Source organism: Nasonia vitripennis (genome assembly GCF_009193385.2).
Source record: "Nasonia vitripennis strain AsymCx chromosome 2 unlocalized genomic scaffold, Nvit_psr_1.1 chr2_random0004, whole genome shotgun sequence".
Classification (NCBI taxonomy): domain Eukaryota; kingdom Metazoa; phylum Arthropoda; class Insecta; order Hymenoptera; family Pteromalidae; genus Nasonia; species Nasonia vitripennis.
The window spans coordinates 1224669-1245537 of record NW_022279610.1 but is presented as its reverse complement, the minus strand read 5'-3'; the positions used below and the strand labels follow the sequence as shown (position 1 = coordinate 1245537).

Below are 20869 nucleotides of genomic sequence, written 5' to 3'. Positions count from 1 at the left end.
GTTATAGTAAAACTTTTAAACAATAATTTTTGTTTTTAATTTATAATAAATCACTTATCTAATAATTCTATTGAAATACTTTATTAAAGGCAGGATATGCATACATGAAACACTTGTGCAATTTAGCAAATTATATACATACACGCACATACATCACTAATAAATAGAGAAAAATAATAACTATTAAACAATATTATTGTGCACTAACAATATATGCAACATAATTTACAATTTAGAATTGAAAAGTCGAAACAAACTAAAGTATAAAGTACTAACTAAATATGAATTGTAAACTTCAATATTAAAATTGGACGAACGATCCGAATCATAAACTACATAAATATAGTCCCTCTAAACTTATATTTGTCCTACCTAAATTAAAGCATTCTCCCGAAATGATAATTTTGTGTCGTTTGTCGCGTATGATTTGTCGCTCTGGCATGCCCACAAATTTTATGTGGCTATACTGATATTACTTATAGAGGTTATATAAGATGCTTTTTGAAATTTCATACGCGCCGTCTGATGTACTTCACTCTCCCACTCTGCAGTCGAAACGGTTTTATTACCAAATCATGACCGTCGCAGTTCTATGGCGTTTGCCTCAATCTTCTCTCGATAGCCGCATAAAATTTGTGGGCATGCCAGAGCGACAAATCACTTGCGACAGACAACACAAAATTATAGACAGCGATAACGACAGACGACAAACGACATTCAGCTTAGAGGATACGGACCCTGTCGTGACGGATTAGGTCCGTTACACGCAAAAAGGAACAGAAACAAATAAATACTGACCTACTATGTTAAATGAGTATTATCCTGTAGTGCAACATTTATCAGTAATAGTTTAGTCTGTTTTGCGAAAAAAGTTTCGTTGATCATTAGTTTTTAATCGTATCATTAATATATAACTTTTATATGTTATTATCATTACAATCCCTAAAATCTTTTATCCACAAATCGATTGTCATTAAAATTTAACATCATTTTTTGCTGCTGCAGACCAATAAAAGTATTTGAATGAAACTGTGTAGTTTTATTAAGATTATGCAATTCACGAATCTAAAAATTTGATCTGTTTCAAAAGAATACGAATTTCTCCTATAAATCATGGTCAGTATATTGTAAATACTATCGGGTAACACAACCGGTAATCAGAACAGGAAAAAAAGACGATGTCTCCTCTCATCTTTAAGTCCTACCCTATTACATTTTAATGAATTTATCAATAATATTTGAATATCTGCATACTTTCTGTGTGTGTATGTATGTCTATGTGTGTGCATGTATGTGTGTTCATCAGCGATCCTTTAAATATCAGCAAGTGCCTTATGTGAAAAGCAAAGCGTTTTGCTTTTACCGATGTTTAAATGTTAGTTTATTATGCGAGTAAAGAAGTATAATAAACGTGCACGAATAATTTTTATCGACTAATGCGCTCTATCTGGTAAGGATAGTATCAGACATATTCAAACACTTCCAGGAGACCTAGCAAATATTATTTGCAGGTCACTTCTCCAGCGTAACGAGGGCTTGTTAGATTTGTGTTGTACTGGTAAGTGTTTGTTACTCATTCCAGAGCTTTGCGAATTGGTCATACCTTTGTTAAGAAAAAGTAACTACACGCATCGAGCTTAGGCAGCAATGTTCCATACCTCCGGCCAGTTATAAGTAAAGGGTGAGGGGGTTATTTGTTATTCGAGGATTATGTTACACATAAATTATTACACTGATTCACTTTGCAATCGGACACTTATGGTGTAAATGCATTCACTTATTAAACTTGCACATTATTAAAACCTTTATAGTAAATATCGTCCTCGTTGACTACTATGGTAGCATCTTAGATAGGAAGTGATGACTTAACACGCGACCTTGCCAGAAAGTTGGATGTTTGTAGTTACATCTTTGGGGTTTGAGTAGTAGAATAGAAGCGTTTCTGGCTCGCGGTGCAAATGAGCCCCCGAGTCTCGCAATGCTTCCGGCGGCTCGAGTTAGCGAATAACCCCGTAGCTGATGTTGCATATACATCAATAAAAGTTCCCGCACACCTGTCGCTGCATCGATCACACACACACAAGCTTAAATCTGCGTACGTGTGAGCATAGCTTCTCTCACTAGCTCTCCAAGCGTATTCGAGGTGTTACGCGATGGGTGGTGCCACCTGGTGGATTTGCAGCGAAATAATAGTATATTGTGCAACTAGAGGGGGGGGGGGGACTATTTCTAATGAGGGTGAGATTTGAGACGCAAGTAGAAATTGCCCTCTGTACTTTTTTTGACAAGTGCATATAAAGACTCGTTTTTATACATAAGGAGTGAATGGGAAGTTTTTCATTTTGAGTCGTGCGAAACTTTCAAAATTCATTTATAATACGGTGAGATAATAAAAAAAAAAAATGATATAAACGAAGGGAAATCACTGGATAATGAGCGGTACATTTACAATAAAAATATGGAAAAATATTGAATATTTCGTTTGAAAGTCTTTGAAAATGTTAAAGTATTTTTGAATATGGGGAGGATATCATTCCCTCCCGCACGCTCGAAATGAGAAGCTTGGCATTCACTTTAGATGTATGGAAACGGGTCTTTTCCATGCATGTGTTAAGCAAAATAATATCATCACATAGCTTTTCAATGGTTCGAACTACGCATTACTTAATGCTTGCAGTGTTGTATATGCAGAATAATTAATTATTCATTGCAGAATAATTAATTATTCATTGCAGAATAATTAATTATTTTTGTTGAAAATTAATTTAAAAAAAGAATTTATAAATGTAGCGTTAACAATTCTGCTAATTATACTAGTAACAACGAAATAACATTTCACAGACTGCCAGTTCATGAACACATTCGTAATGAATGGATACACAAGGGTAACCTAATCATAAGTAGGAAGAATACGTCTGCAGTAAACATTTTTCAAGTCCAGATTATTTACTAAGTGAAGTAAGTAAATAGTAAGTAAATATGAATATAATTAGGAAAGTTTTACTTCTACGCATACTTAAAGCATACAAATTAATGCATTTTACAAATAAAATTAAAATTTTTGTGCTCCAAAAATTATATGCATAAAATGTGTTATTGGTCTACTTATAACCCATTGTTTTTGTTGTAGTATTCAATCAACGTAACGAAAAGATGATTGTATAGTCTAACGAAAACTGTTAAATGCGTGAAAGTAAAAACATGAGTTTTTAATTTTCTAACTCTGTGAAGGGCAGAATAGATTTTGCCTTTGTAAGCTGCATTTGAATTTGTCATTTAGATGTCTCACTCTACTTTTTGAGATGTCTCGACATCATTGTGCTAAGAATTGCTTTTACATGATTCAATTATTGGTTAAACTTTTAAAAAAAGATGTAATTTGGCCAACATATGAAGAAATGTCAAGCTCTATGACACGCTGTTTTAAAATCTATAAAAAAACTTTCATTGTATTAAATTGTACAGAAGTTCTTTGTATTGTTGGTAGCCTACGCCTGAAATAGTTTGAACGCTACGCGATGATACTTGTTTTGTTTCAGTACAAATCCGCCAGATAGCGTGTAGCGCAGTATGGTAACCGAGCGGATAACACCTCACGCCCGCCTTATAACAGCTGTATACTGATGTGCAGTCGCAAGGCTTATTGTCCAATTGCGGGCATTTCACGACAGTCGGCTGGAGGGGCTCTTCCTGAGCGCTTCCTCGCACCCGAGTTCCGCGAGACCCACTAAGGTAGACACACCTCTCTCTCTCTCTCTCTCTCTCTCTCTCTCTCTCTCTCTCTCTCTCTCTCTCTCTCTCTCTCTCTCTATCTATCTATCTCTTAATAGAATAAATCCAGACTTAACCGCACGCATTGTCTTCTTCTTGTACCTTTCATCAAGTCTCTGGTCTTGACTCTTGGGCGCTACGTCCACCCTATCACCCAACTATCCCACGTACTAGCTGGCAGCCTTTGTGGTGCCGTAGATAAAGGTATATCAAAAAAGTTTTTTACAACAAAAAAAGAAGTATCGTATAATTAAATACAATAGTAATAGTTTCAATATAATTGAATACAAGAGTGCATACCAGCTTCCTAGACTAGAACACTAACAGCTGGCATCCATTGTGGTATCGTAGTTAAAGACGTTTGAAGAAATTTGTGTACAAGAGGAAAAGGAAAGAAGAGAAACTCGGAATAAAATAAACCTATAAATAATACACTGAGGCCAAAAGGACAGCAAGTAAGAATCAATGTAAAGCCATAAATACCACACCAAGGCAAAAAGGAAAGGAGACCTATACTAACAAAAGGAGAGACCATAATTACCAAAACAACAAATAAGGCAAGAAGAAAGGAAGATCTAACAATAAATAAAATGAAACTATAGAACCTTTTAATGCTGACAGAATTAATATGGTAAGTACCTTTCATTAAATTTTAAATTTTGCAACAACATTATCTCCCGGGAAATCGGATCGCGCATGTGAATAATTGAATTTCGGAGTCGAATATAAAGAGCATGCCACAATAATCGGTCTTCTACAAAAAAAGAAGAAAGAAGAAATTTTGGTCTATGTGCACGCGGTTTACGTATGCTGAGAACAAAAACAACACTATCCTATCCTCGAGCCTGCTCAGTAGTGGCTTATTCCTCGACTTGCTTTGTAGCGGTCTTCTCTCACCACCTAACGGTCTGCTTTGTAACGGCCTTTCCCAGGTCTGCTGTCTTAGCGGTCTTCATTACTGGGCCAAATTAATTGCGGCCTATCCCTCGATCTGTTTCAACAGATCACTCCTACTATAAGAAAGTGTATTTTATTCAATGAGCAGCGAAACTCGTTGCATGAATAAAAACAATAGCTAGGAAAATGAAAAGAAAGCATTCTTGCAAAAATTGCAAAAGCAACAGAAAGACCAGCTCTTAGAAGAGTTGAGAACTGTATATGAAAATATTGATAAGCTTTCTTGTAAATATGATTCAAGTAGTAAAGAAATAGCATTCTTAGCAAATAACCAATTAAAACGCTCTGAATTAAAAAAAAAATAATAATAATAATATTCAATTCACGCGCGTTTTTGAACGCAATACATACTTCACACATACACGAATTCATTGCACATTCTTTGTGTGGATAAAAAAATAACAATAAAAAATTTATAATATGTCCTTTTTGGATATTTCTAACTTTAACAAAAACAAAAATCACTGTCTAGAAGCACGGTTCCGTATCGATATAATATTCTAAATGACCTCGACTCGGCGAATTTCATACTCGAACAAGATCTGCTAATTCAAAAAATAATATCGCGCTCAGATCCGCAAGACGCGGCAGAATTTATCTATTGGACGGCTACGTCTCGACCGTCCTTAGTAGCAGCTGCTTACCCAGATCATACACAGTCAGTCACACCGACACCGCAACCGATAATAAAGTCAGAACCATTTGCACTAAAATATAAAAGATAATTTTGCATCAAACCTCCTGCCGCACACAAATACTGTTAAACGCGAGCGAATATTCATCACGCCTATAGAAACTTTGAGCGCGATAAAATCGCCAAACATGTAAAATACACAATACATAAACGACACACAAAGACATTATACCCAAAGCATACCACTGTCTAACTACGAGATCTAATCGCCATTTAACCCAACATCAGATGCCTCAAAGTTACATCAAATTCAAGCAATATTTAACAGCTCGAATACTCTAACACAAAACGTCAGTAATTTTGAACATGCTGGATCTAACATGCAAAATACACAATATAATAGTGGCAGCGGTTTCGAATCGCGGCAAAATTCTAGCAACAGGATGGCACTTATTCCTTTTAATACGCAAGAAAATCCAAACATGCAAAATACGCAATATATGAACTACACACTTGACACAAGGCAAAATAAAATGCCCATAAAATATTCGATAAACCTGAAACAGACTACATTAAATGCATCCACAGACCATTATCAGCACACAAGAGGTTTGACCCTTTCACAGGCCCTGAATCTGATACCGAGTTTTGATAGGTCGTTAGAAAAATTTAATATATTTTGCATGTCGATCAGGCAAGTCTGTTCGAATTTTGGCCCTGACTCCGAAAAATATATTTTTATATTATTGGCCAGCAAGTTATCAGGCAGAGCTGCAGACAGCTTTGCAGCGCGGTTATTAAGCTATAATTATACACATGATTTCTTGTCAGATTTCTTTTTGGACTGCATCCACCTCTTGATCATCAGCTGCGCAGCGGTCATCCAAAGTCGATAGATGAAGCCATTCGACTCGCAATAGAGTACGAATGTAAACAAAGTGCGCGTATCAACAAAAGTCAAAATACAGAAAATCAAGCAACATCACTTGCACATTCAAATTTCACCACCGTAAAACTAGCAAACACGAACAAAAAAGAAAGAGAGGCATTTTTTTCATTTGCAACTATTGTGGGTCAAAGGGATATTTACAACCTGCGTGTGATAAACGCAGGTTAGAAAAGGGTTTTTGTAATTTTTGCGGCAGAATAGGCGACACGATTGATATCTGCCGTACAAAAGATATGCAATTGAACAATAATCGTAGCAATAATGAGCGCAACAACAATAATAATAATTTAAACAACAGACGTAACAATAGCAACAGACATCCCAGTAATTATAATAATAATACAATACACTCATACGATATAGGCGATATGAGACCTGATGACGAGCCAAAAATTTCACAGAGGTTTCAAGTAAAGGAAAATCCAAAACTACACAGCGAGTCAGGCGACACCGAAAGCCAAGACAATAGCGGCGATAAGAAATCAGCAAGCCATACTCAGAAGACGTTGATTTAATCAAGCAGAATATACTAATAACTAAAGAAGACATAGCAGTAAGGAAATCAAATACGAAAATCTCAACGTTGGAAAAATTGAAAATAAAGACAAATGATGATATTATTTGTGACATTCATATTGTCCTCGATAGCCTCCTCACAGATGTTGCGGGTCTGGTCGGTTGCGACATAATAAGCAAATACAGCGAGAGCATAAATGCCTCTTAAGAATATGTACATATACAAAATAATGTTTTCCCATTTGAATAAAGAAAGAAAGAAAAGAATATTTCAACTCTGAACTTGTTCAAGACTGCATCAGTAAAAGACAAAGATTCGCACTTACTTAAAACTTCTCTGGCCACAAACAGAAGCGATGCTTCATACATATATTATTTCAACACAGCTCACCGTTCTATCAAAATAACCGTACAGCACGTAGAATTAATAGTCAATGAGAATGACTATATGGATGATATTTATGTCATTAATACATGACCACCCGAAAAACCTCCATAGTCCATATCAGATGGCCGAGTATCAGCGTCCCTCATGAAGCGGAGGGAGATTTCTGTATAATCTTTTAAGTAAAGAGAAACCTTTCCTTTTATTTTTGGGGCCATAGGGCGCGCGATGGCGCTTCAAATATTATTATTATTTAATTTTTTTATCTTTTTTTTTTTTGAATCTACTATATTAAATTTAAGCGTTACTTATTATTGTCTGGAAATGCGCAATCCCAGGGGGGTCCTTTAAATATTAATCTATTTTGAAAGTTTCAGATTAAAGGACATTACTTCTTTATCAATAAATTGCATAACAATTACGAGTAAAAACGTAGCTGACCTTTAAGCAGAAGCATTTTTATTACAGTTATTATTCAAATGAGGAAATTCAAATGGGAAAAAATGCGCGTTCCCAGCTCTACTTCTGCCATGGATCATAAGCGCAGTATAACCGATTCTTATGCAAATATAGAATTTGACAAACCAAGAGATACAAATTTAGACGGTGCACCCCTCGACCTGTCGAATAGGAAAATATCCGGTTTTGTCAATCAAGCTTTATCATCAAATAGTGATTTGTAAAGTGTAGAGTGCAAGTGAAATATGGAAATGTATGCAAAGGTATGGGTCATGATTTATTATCACAAACGCATCGTGAATTAACGCCAAATTGAGTATAACGCGTCACGAAGTATTTATGTATCTGAAGTATAAAAAAAATACATATGTATATGCTAAGCGTTTGAATAAATATATATGTCTATTTTATTAAAGCAATAATGTATGATATAATTTCCAACTTGTGCGTTTTCTCTGCTGTATACGCAAATGTTATATATATATATATATTCTCACATTTCTATCTACAGAATTTATTGTTAATTAATTTTATACACATACACATGTTATATTTTTCTAGAATGCGTTTTTCTTTTACAGCATTTACTTACATGTCAATTGAAAATGAATTCAAGAAAGATATCTACACTATATTAAAACACTAAAATGAGCAATTATGTAAAAAGTCACCAGAACTAGTGAATCATTCTGGGATGATAATTATTTAATTAATCCTACTACAAAAAAAAAACAAAATTAAGTACACTTTTTTGATAAAGAATGGTTCACAAAAAGTGACCAGGTCATGAAACATTTCACATAATTTACATATAGGTATAAAATAATGATAAATATTTATATTTATGTGATTTTTTTTGGTAGTTGATTAGAAATAAAGTGTGTGTGTGTATATATATATACACACACACACACACACATATATATATATATATATATATATATATATATATTATATACACTTAAAATTCTAAGACACGCTTATTAAGTTTGTTATTATAATTAAATAATACAATATTTAAATAGTAAAACCTGATTCGAATATACATGTATTAAAACTAGTAGTTATAACTACTGTTATAAAATGTTGGTTGTATTAAATAGATTCATTCACATTCAGCAGTATAGTTAATTCTTATGAAACATTTTTGAAATCGTGCTTTTTGATTAATTGGAATTTTTCAATCCGACAATCTAATTGAACCATTTCAAAAACGTTCTACAAAAATTAATTATTATTGAAGATGCTATGACGGTAGCTCGGCCGTCATTATTATTTTAAGTTGTTTGTTGTTTATGCTACTATTCACCGTTTCCGTCGGCTGTGCAGAAGGCACTAGATTCTACCGACTATAATCTATCCGCGCACGGACGTAAAGACGTATGAACACGCGGCGGTGATAGTAGTACTCAAGACGTGGATTCAAAAGGAGTAAAAGTCAATGAACACTCGCGGATTATTGTAAAACTTAGACTAACTGTTTATTGGTGCTTGGCTTACACAAGCGCGCCAGACGGGCGCATGCCAGCTACCAGCATGTAGTCGAGGTGAGAGAGAGAGAGAGAGGAGGCTTAAAGTCGCCCGAGTAAGCGAGAGTTGATAAGAACTAGTACTTACAGATATACGTGGCCGGCATGGCCGTTCTGACCCACGCGAAGATGGTCTCGGACGGATTGTCCTCGGTTCGGTTGACCTCGCAACCCTCGCACACAATAATCGCAATCGCAGAGTGTATTCGCGAAACGGAGCGGAGCGAAGACAGACTCGGAATGGCTCGCTAGCGCGAGCACAGATTTACCTATGCCCTCTGACACACTATTGTCAACTCTTGACAGCAGTTTGCGAGCAGGTGGCAACATTGTACGTTGCTGAATTTAAATCTCTCTCGATTCTTATTCTCTCTCTGTCTCTCTTACTCTCTCCCATGCTGTGCCTTTAGTAGCTGTAACAACAGAAGTATTATACATAATGTTGATTCTGTCCCGGAGAGACGTCGTAACGTGCTCAACGTGCGTTAATTGCACTGGCAACCGTTACAACACCCCCCCCCCCCCAGACGCTGGGTAGCCGGTCAGGTGTACCAGCTCTTATCCACTACGTCTATCCGGGCGATCCAGGACAATTCTATTTTTATTTAATCAAAAAGAAATAAAGATGATAAGAAAAGAAAAGAATATGGAATCAAACAAAAGTATATCAAGTTAGAGGGGTTACCTCCTTTCTCTCTCTGGGTTCCTATAGCTTGTTACAACGTCATTCACGGCCATTACCGAATTTGTACACGGACTAATGTCGGCAGACTTATGCCTAACGTCGAACGCAAAACAAAAAGGAACGGAGAGATTAACTTCTGGAACAAATAACCCGTTTTACATTTGTCAAAGCAAGTTTCTCATTATTCAGTCGGTGGATGACTAACTCGATCGAATACGTATGGACGGTTTTTGTCAATTTTCAATCGGAAGTACATGCATCATCCTAAACGGTCTAACATAAATTTCATACCATGAAAAGAATTGCGACAATATCTGCCATTTGTTGTGTCCGACGGTTAGATTAACTCACGAGAAGCTTCGAACGGTTTTATAAAACGATGAAAATAATAAATGCCTTTCGTATCTCGACAACCATGTGCATTTGACGTACGAAACTGGTCGTAACCCTCCTCATAGTTCGCGGACGTATTGATAATAATTACGGACGCTAGCGGTTCGAGTGGAGTCCCTTAAAATTTACTTTCGTGCCCCACTGTCGAGAACCCTGCTTAGAAGCATTTTCCTCGGTACAATGTACTGATGCCTATCTGGTATCACCAGCGAGTTTAAGTACAGCGATTTTAATTTTTGGGTTACTCTAACCTGCCGTATTATTCCACGTCGTTTGCAGACTACTAACCTGAGTACCATTAGTTCGCACGCATCATGCTACGGTCGCTCGAATACTATTGCTATTCTAAAAATAGTCCTACAACTAATTTTTCAAACGTCTCGCGCTCGAGAGCTATATGATCGTTACAGTGGAATAAACGCATTTTCCTTGATCTTCTCTCTTCAGTTGTGGAGTCGTTGGCATGGCCGGCTAACCACTTCCTAAAAGCGGATGGGTGGCTTGCCTAGATGTTGGACTGAGTTTTAACAGATGTGAATCTTCCTCGGACGTAAATTCTGCCATCTCGGATCGGATTATCTGTACAGTATAACCAATTCCGTATCAGAGGATCTTTCCTCCTCCAGCTGTTCCAATTTCGTGAACAAGCGATAACAATCTAAGCGCAATAACATGCGACTATCATCCGCTGGATGAAATTGGTTGTAAATAACTTTTTGTCTAATAACTTTAGACTCGCACGAAAATCGTGCTAGCAGAAAGAACATTTTCTGCTGCGACATCATTCGTCTCCGCTGTTGCCCTAGAGTCGAGCGTATCAGCTGATGTCTGGGTTTTGGCTTTGAATTCAAAGTATTCTTTACAGCCTCGGTGCTGTGGTTTTTGTGCTTGTTGCTTCGTAGGTGAAATAGGTCCACAGCTCCTGAATCCAGAGCTCGAAGACTCACAAACGGACATCGATGAATAAAACTCCCTGTGCTGCAGATACCTTGGGCAGTTCGTCCGCTTATATCCCGCCAGCTTGCATTTATGGCATTTGAGGATATGCGGCTCCGGACAAACGCGAGCGCGATGCCCTACGACATCACAGTTCCAACAGCTCCATTTGAAAGGTTGAGAAGTCGGTGCTTTCCGAATCCCTAGATTCGCACGTTCATTCTCCACACGCGCATTACGAAACGATCGATTTGGCATGTATTTTTCTCGTTCACACGTCTGTGAGCAAGATTTTCGACTGGTGTCATCACTACTGGTATCAGAGACACTTGACGCGGGTCTCACCTTGTGATCCAGCTTACTTCCGGGTGAAGGATTTCTGCGAAGAGTTGCAGAAGTGCAGCCATTGTGACCTTGTCGACTTGCATGCTGTTTGTCTCGATCGAGGCTAACTTTCGGTCGACGTTTATTGTCACATTTGTTGCTAGAACTAGCCTGCTGCTGGTGAACATTGTGACTAATTTCCTTCCGTTTGTCCGAACGGGAAGTTGCACTCGTGCTGTTAATCTTAGCAACGACGCGCGATTCCTTGTCACAATTATTCCGACGACGCTTTTTAGCACGCTTGGACCTCGTGCAGTTACTCTTGTCGTCCCGGGACTTACAGGTTAAACACCCGCCCGAATTTATGAGTGACTTCACTAAATCCGTGAGTAACTCAATCTTCTGTGTGAGCACCGCAAGCGTTGCACTGCTCTCACATGGCGTACCAGAACACGATATTTTTCCGGCTGCTTGGCAACTACATTGTAGCGTGGATTGCCCTTACAATAGCCTGTGTTCTGAAAGTGATGAATCGTCTGCCAAGTTAGACTGATTCATTTCAGAAGTTGACTTCTTTGAACCGTCGGACGCTGTCACTGATTCTTGAACGTCCATAACTGAGCCATAGTTCAAGTTAAACAAGTTCTCTATGGAAGTACACTTCTTCGTAAGGTCGGACGTATTCACAGATTGTTGTTCGTCCCAATGACAGTTGAGCCTGTTGTGCGAATTTGCCACTGTTGTATTTTCACAAAATGAATTATGATGGTTGGGGGTGCAAGGATTATCCAACTCTTCCTTCGACCCTTGTGTAGAAGAATTCAGTAATGGTTTCGTTGGTACTCTAGCATGACTTCCTCTGCTTCCCAACCTTAGCTTCCACGGGTTCCTCCAAGCGTGGTAATTCTTGTGCACGACTAAGACTCGGTATACAGGAATCGGATGTGTTTCTTGTATTAATTCTCTGTCGATCGCTGATTCTCTGAATCATCGGAGCGATACCGTTCAAGTACGTCGTACGACGTGCTTGACGAAATTTCCCTTCGTCGTAAGAATGGTCCAACATAGTTACAGCTGTGAAGTCCGTTGGCCTATAATCGCCTGCGAGGTAATAAACTGCTCGCTGGACTTTCTCCTCTCTGGAACCTGTTGTTTTTAAATTAAGGTAGTCGAGAGATTTTGACAGTGTCGTCTCGTCCTGAGTTGAGATTAACTCCCTCAGAGCATCCGACCGAGTTCTGTAGGCTGTCAGATGTGTTTTACTATCGGACGATGCAATTAAGTCGGAGGATCCCCTCGCCTAAAACACATCTATCCGGTGAAACGGACGTCGAATCTTCAGACATCATCTCCGTTGATGGTACGCTGTCTGTATCAGTCCAGTCTTCTTCCCTATCTGGTGATAATGTTACACCTGTTTGTGACGACCTACTAGATTTTAAACTCATTTTCCGTAATTACTTAGTTAATACGCGAAGGTGAAGAATATAATAATGTAGAAAGAATTGAGTTTCCAATTACCAGTTTTTCAGTGAGCTGTCAATTTGACTGAATTTAGCGAACCAGAAAAAAACTACTCTTTCGGTTATTTTATTTCGATTCAATTTTTATCAATTTAAATCATCTGAATCACGAAAAAAAAATTTTTCTCTGCGTTTGTGTACGATAATTTAGATAAAATTTCACTGCCTGGCTAAATAAACAAAAATACTCTAAGGTACGTGTCCTCAAATTATTCGATTATTGAGTAATCAGCTGTGCTGATCAGATATGACAATGTGATCTTGTTAAAAAAAAACAACAAAGATTATTTTTAAATTATCATTGCAATTATGATTTACAATTTACTCAGCCATGCAGTTATCCATACTAACACGACCGAATTCCGAAAAAGTACTTTCCAAATTAAAATCTGTTTATTTAAGCCTTATATCCAAACGGATGTGTACACAAAAAATTTGTCAACAACGCAAAAACTAAATTTTCAATGATTCGATGAATAGCAGTCTGTTGATAGCAAGAAACTTCCGATTTTGCTGACTATTGTTTACCGCTAGATAGCATTAGATAGAGCTATATCGGACTATTCTGTTATTGTATACGGCTGTCTATCAAATTTGCCGCTTCACACGATTGTGTTGATAATATTTACAATTGGAATACTCTAATCTATTCTCTTCGTTACAATAATAACACCTAATTTACTAAGTATTTAAGATCCGTGTTTACCGCAACCTCGGATGTTAACGAACAACTCAATAAAATTATCACAACAGTACTTGAATCTCGAATTTATATACAAGATTTATTCAGACGCAAAAATGTCCGATCGCTTGTATTTCGACAAAGAAATTATTTTCGCTGCCGACTAGCTATTTATGTCCCACAGAAAATCGTCCAAAAATTGCATATCATCATGAATATTCGTAAAAGCAAAAGAAAACTAGTAAGCAGCTTAGGAGACGTACTAAGCTCAGTTGAGACTACAACTACGCTTACTTAGCTATGCGTGATTTATTATAGTACTAGCTATACATTCGATCGAACGTTTAATTCGACGGCTAAAACGAAAATAACACTCACAGTACAACCGAAAATAGAAATTTCATTACTGTATAAGTGTGAATTTTCGTGGCATTAGACATATAATTTATGTGTAACAATCATCTCGAAAATACAAGCTTTAACGATCAAATCTTTGAGCGTATGTTATCGCAAAAATCATGCGCAGATAATTTTAAGTTGCTAAACACTAAATTTAAACATTTACGATCTCAAATTACGGACGGTCGTGTGCGATCCTCAATTAACCGTATACGCTCAAAAAAAAGCACAGCTCAATTCTGATGAAAACGGACATATACATCAAGTTTTCTGCGGTCCGTCTCATTCGCACATATACCACTACGATTCACGAGTCTTATATAGTTGCTTCCCGCGCGCGGATGTAAACAATACCGCGCGATCGGCCGTCTTCGCTCTATACATAAGTATACCGCTCGGCCGTTTGGCTTTTCGCTGCTCTGCGTGATAAACTCACGTGAGTATTTGAATTTTCGCCGCACGGATTTATTTTACAATTCTTTACTGAACTTACAATTTACAAAACTGACAAATAACTAACAAATAATTCTTAAACCATAAAGATCAGGAAAATATAGGAGTATGAATACTCATGTCGATTTTAACGATTATCTGATGGTATAAGAGAAGTAGGAATTTATTGGCTGTCGCTCATAGTTAAAGCCCAGTATACTTATATAAACACAAAAATACAAAAGTAATATAGAAAGCACGACTATTAAAAGTCGTGCATGACGAGCATAAATTTGGTTGTTCACACATCTACGACTTTGTGAGTATAACTTTAACAGTTAAGCATACCACTCTACTGAAAAAAATCAGATGACAATCAACTGATAATCAGCTGATAATCATGCCAAAATGTCAGGATGATAACACAAAAACTCAAGCTGTGAGCTCCAAAATTTTTATTTTTTAACAATTAAAAAAAATTTGTTTAAATTAAATTATTGTAAAACAAAAATATTGGAGCTCACAGCCAGAGTTTTCGTGTTATTATCCTGATGGTAACACCAGTACTGGCCCTCGTTATTTGAAATTATAAATTTTACTTATTTTAAAAAACTTATAATAAATATATTAAAGGTTACAAATTTTGAATGATTATCACATGGTTATCACCTGATTATCATCAACATTTTATCTCACATAAACGCATATTTATAACTATCAGCTTTATTAACAATACTGAGCCGAAATCACCTGATAATCAGCTGACGTTTTGGCATGATTATCAGCTGATTATCAGCTGATTATCAGTTGATAGTCATCTGATTTTTTTTCAGTAGGGCATGCACTGACGGAAGAACATGTACTTATGTTCTCCAAGCCGAACATTACAATTATGCGGCAGAAAGCATATTGATATCTTTTTATGCTATAAAGATCCACAACTAGTGAACAATCTCTACGCAGCAAACCGCAATTAATTCTAAAAATTCTTAAATTTCTTGATTTTCATATAGGATAAGACCACAGTTATTCTTGGCTCCTATTCTTATAAACACAGACATGGTACTAACAAATTTAATTTCATCTAAGCAATTCAATTTCGCCAGATAAGAAAAAAAATTATTATTGCGTTCAATATATAGACAAATTTATTCGTTAATCATATCTTCAGTTCTTCTAACATAGAATCAACTTAATTACTTCTCGAATTACTTACTTACAATTAAACATCCTATCATTTATAGAAACAAGGAAAATCTGTAACTAGATTAAGATTCATCTTTATAATTATATATAAAATGAGAGAGAGTCCACACATGTACTTACACTTAAGAAGAAATCACGAACATCAGTACACTTACATACACATGTTTCAGGATAATTACATGTCATCAGGACGATGACGTCGCGGCCATTGGTTGTGTCAGATACACACACTAGCGTACATACGTGTAGCGCAGCATGGTAACAGCCAAAGTGCATCGCGAGCTCGTACGAACCGAGCAGATGACACCTTACGCCCGCCTTATCACTGCATACCGATGTGCAGTCGCGAGTCTTATTGTCCGATCGCGGGCAGTTCGCGACAGTCGGCGGAAGGCGCTCCTCCTGAGCGCTTCCTCGCACCCGAGTTTCGCGATGCCTACTAAGGTTGACACACCTCTCTCCCTCTCTCTCTCTCTCTCTCTCTCTCTCTCTCTCTCTCTCTCTCTCTCTCTCTCTCTCTCTCTCTCTCTCTCTCTCTCTCTCTCTCTCACTTAATAGAATAAATCCAGACTTAACCGCACCCATTGCCTTCTTCTTGCACCTTTCCTCAAATCCCTGGGCTTGACCCTTGGACGCTACGACCATCCTATTACCCGACTATCCCGCATAACGATAGACATAGCGGGCTATTATTGCGTAGCATGTGTGAGTGAGTCGCGTGATAGTCTGAGATGCGTATTAATATAATCGCGTGCTGCGAGCCTACGTCACATACGTAACTATTGGAGGCGAAGCCCATAAAATCTGAATTTGAGAATTTTCCGTTGAATTTGAGAATTATATATATATATATATATATATATATATATATATATATATATATATATATATATATATATATATATATATATATATATATATTATATATATATATATATATATATATATATATATATATATATATATATATATATATATATATATATATATATATATATATATATATATATATATATATATATATATATATATCTCGTAATAAATTAGGCTTAATATTACATAATAAAGGTCAGAAAAATATTAGTTTAAATTTATAGGTAAGAAATGGATCCATTTTTCACCTACGGTAGATATAATTCATTTCTTACCTCTAAAAAGTTGATAAATGAATTCTCTCCACACACATTTGGTGCATTTTTGGTGCTGGTGTGAAGAAAAATAGTATACGCACTACGGGAGGAAAATTGAACAGCCCATATCTAGTGTTTTCCACCCTCGCCTTCGACTTGGGTGATAATTTACACGAGATATGGACTGTCCAAGTTTTTTCCTCCCTAGGCACGTAATATACTAGTTTCTTAACACTTCAAAAAACACGCTCGAAACGTTCAGATTTATCTCCCGCTTTCAGGTATGAATAAAGGCCGACCCATGCGCGTGTTGGGAAAAGTTTATTTATCCATTTGCTTTTCCGGCATCGAAAAGGTCCTTTTTCATGGACGTATATGTATAAAAAAAAATATAATTATAATTTTATGCATTTTATTCCATACCTTTATTAACCATCTATTTTCTAAAACTAAGCTAAAATAATTATTGAAAATTCTGACAATACAAACTATTTTTTTTTAAATTAATATGTAATTCTTTTACTAGATGATATCAAAAAAAGATTTAAGTCATGATAGTAGTGGAAGCAGTTCATCTTCAAATATTAGAACGGTCTCCTCGACAGAAGTCAAAGCAAGTTCAATTAAAAACAATCTGACAGAGCTGAAGCGTGGCATCTCTGAAATGAAAAATATTTCAACTAATTTTCAAAGATTACGTAATAGTATGGAAAATTTGGTTGACAGGTATGCATATTATTTTTAGTAACTGTTGCTTTTTAATGGACAATTTTTTTACAAATGACGGATTTATAATCAGCGATTCCAATTAATTATTATATTTTATGACTACGTAGCTGATACAGAGTGGACCCTTTTAATCTATAATGCGGAATATTTCGGAATGAAGGCAAAATACAATAAAAGTTCTAGACAAAATGTGTAGGGGACAAATAAAGTCACATAATAGTATAAGTAGCCTTGACCTTGAATGCAATGCTCAAGGTCATTTGGAGATCAAATTGAGCTTTCGAATATTAACCCTTATTTTTGACCACGGACTTAGAAAACAAAAATGAAAATCATATCCAATACAACAGTTTCATAAAAATCATGGCAAGGTCAAAGATGGATCAAACATGCAAAAATTGCTTTGTGTTATTAAGTTTAAGATGCAAAGCGTATACTATGTACCATGAAGGTAAAACAAACATCCTCAGGTCATCTTATGGTAAATGAACTAAAACCATAACCATACGACTATTTTGAAGATCAAATGAAGGTCAAACGTGAAAAAATGAGTAAAAATCAAATGAAGGTTAAACATGAAAAAATTGCTCCAAAGCCATTGGTTTGAAATAGAAAGCTTATATCATCTGTCACATAAACAACAAACTTTCTGAGTACAACGTACTAGAAAAGCATTAATGACCGTTGCCGTGTGGCGATTTTCAAGGTCAAATGAAATTTAAACACTCAAAAATATCCAAGATTCTGCCATGAATCGCAAAAATAATACAAAATTTCTTAGGTCAACATACTGGGGAAGAATTACCCCTTACCAAAATAATGTGCAGAGATCTGTGCATACCCTCTATATACATCGGCACTATGTGATGAGCTAAACGAATTATTTGTTAACATAGAAAAGGAATAATTTGACGAATTACTAGAGATATCAACCTTAATCACATCGATCGCTCGTGCGGCGTACCGAGCGCCGACATTAATGAATGAGGTAAAGCGTCCTGAGATAAAGATTCGCGTGGAGGCACTGCGCGGGAGACCTCAAGTGACGGGACCGACCCGAAAGGCATATGCAAAACTCCGGCACTTGATCTGGAAGGCAAGATGTAACGGCGGATGGTGAAGCGCGCGGCAAATATCGAGAACGAAAGCGCGAACGTAAACAAAATATTACGAACTAGACTACAAGACAAATATTCAACCGCGAGGTAATTATGATTTTTAAACATAACGCGTCCAATTTCATAACCGCGTTAAGGGAGAATGGAGATGTAGAAATATAACAGTAAGAATAATAGTAATAATAAAGAAAGGGTCATTCGCTATGTAAAAAACATGGTTAATATCATGAGCACAAATAAGGTGCGTGGAGAAAAGTTGTTAATCGAAATAATAAGTAAATTAGAAGCACGGTAGATGCAAAGGTTAGTACGGAATAAAATAATACAACGCGAGCAGCAGACGCAAGGAAACGAGCAAGTCGCAGCAAGCGGGGAGATGTAATAGGAATCCCATCGCCCCACCTTAGCCACAGCTTAGGATGGAAGCGTTAGCGGAATCAGCAAAAAAGCTCATTGAATACGAAGGTCGCGAATATAAGCATACATTATGCGACTACTGAATAACCTTGGCTAAATCAGTCAGTTTAGTCAAGCGGGAATGAGGAACCACCATGACCAATAAGTAAAATTATCAGGAAATTACGAAAGAGTAATGGGAAAGACCCCTAACAGAGCTAAGTCTGGTCTCGAACGATTCATAAGGACCGAAAAGGAAAACTTTAGAGAAAAATAATAACAAATAAACGACCAAGTAAATAAATGATGGATGCCAGCAACGGGGCAGTTGTAGATAAACAAAACTAAGAGCGTCGAAAAAGAACGTTCAATCAAAGAGATACATAATATTAGCATAGTTTTGTCTATCTTTGAAGAATTAGAATTAGGATATAAAGCGTGCGGAGCGCGCCTATACTCCTAGTATGTATATACGTACACATACCAGACGTGACGAGGAGAAGTAAATGAAAAGACTGATGGGAATAAGGAAAAGGCCAAATAAAACGACAGAAACACAGGAATATGTTGCTAAATATAAAGAAAAAAATTGTTTTATTTAACAATCATGCAATAGCTATCAACAAACCAATCACCCATACCACGCTCGCAAACACTATAATACAATGAATAAAAAAAATTCGGAGAGCTAAAACAAAAAATAAAAAGAATAAGCTATTAATTGAAAATAAAACTATATTCTTAGTTATAGTATAAATTCATAGCAATATTCCAACAATAATAATATATACAATAACTATAGTACAATACAAAATACAATAAACAATATAATAACGACTAACCATTATGCTTACATGGTGAGCACCGCTTGCTACAACGCTTGTAGTGACGCTTAAAATTATGTTTGGGCCAAGAACGCTTGCTGGTCTACGCTCCGTGACAAAGCTATGTCTTAACTCGTTGTGGCGCAAGTTTGGGCAACGCGAAAATATGACAAAAACTGAGATAGTAAGAGATCCACAAAGATTGTTCGAGCTATTAACTAGCCCCGATAAAGTTGTGAATTCTATACTCCCGGCCAACGATGAAATCCTCTACGTTACTTGGGTAAATAATGACGAGGATGCCGAAATTAAGCCGTCACCACAGTGCAACGTGATTATCGCTGCTTACACTACTGCTCTGGCTCGGCTCAAGCTTTTCTCCGAGCTCGAGCCACTGAGAGAACGTGTGCTGTACTATGACACAGATTCCGTAGTGTATGTGAGCCGAGAGAACGGATGCGAGTATGTGCCGTCAACGGGACCATTTTTAGGACAACTTACTGACGAGATGGCGGGCTATGGGTTAGGCACATACATTACATCCTTTGTCTCCGGCGGACCAAAATTGTATGCCTATACGTATCACCTGACGGCCATGAATCGTGTGTATGTAAGATTAAAGGTATCCGATTGAATGCATCAGCATCCGGAAAGATCAATTCTGAATGTGTGCGTAAACTTGTGAGTGGTGAAATACCACCGACATTTGTCTCTTTTGATGCGATTAGACGTACAGCGTTGCATGTAAAGTCACACGCGTGGAATGTAAAGTCTGTGAACCTGTCCACTCTAAACGTCGCTTTGTTGCCAACGATAAGAGTTACCCGTACGGGTACGTAGCTCTAAAATGACGAATAAAAAAGTATAAACTTAATACAATTTTTTCTATATT

General features: G+C 36.8%; 2 protein-coding genes across 6 annotated transcripts in view; both read left to right on the top strand.

Annotated features, from left to right (window-relative positions):
* Window positions 1-20869, top strand: part of LOC107981889 — a 1212633-nt gene that overhangs the window by 34307 nt on the left and 1157457 nt on the right. Inside the window, exons 3-4 of the mRNA XM_031924057.2 lie at window positions 2842-2958; window positions 3540-3732. The gene's annotated coding sequence lies outside the window, so the exon portion shown is untranslated. The remainder of the gene's footprint in view (window positions 1-2841; window positions 2959-3539; window positions 3733-20869) is intronic.
* LOC100678982 (sterile alpha and TIR motif-containing protein 1) overlaps window positions 7480-20869 on the top strand; it is a 275936-nt gene continuing 262546 nt past the window's right edge. For 3 of the 5 annotated variants that reach the window (XM_031924055.2, XM_031924054.2, XM_031924053.2), the window contains exons 1-2: window positions 7686-7934; window positions 17437-17636. In XM_031924055.2, coding sequence (XP_031779915.1) covers window positions 7917-7934; window positions 17437-17636 — 218 coding nt within the window. In that variant the 5' untranslated portion in view covers window positions 7686-7916. Of the gene's footprint in view, window positions 7935-8252; window positions 8487-17436; window positions 17637-20869 lie in introns of all 5 variants that reach the window. The other 2 variants (XM_032601496.1, XM_031924052.2) reach the window with 2 other exon arrangements.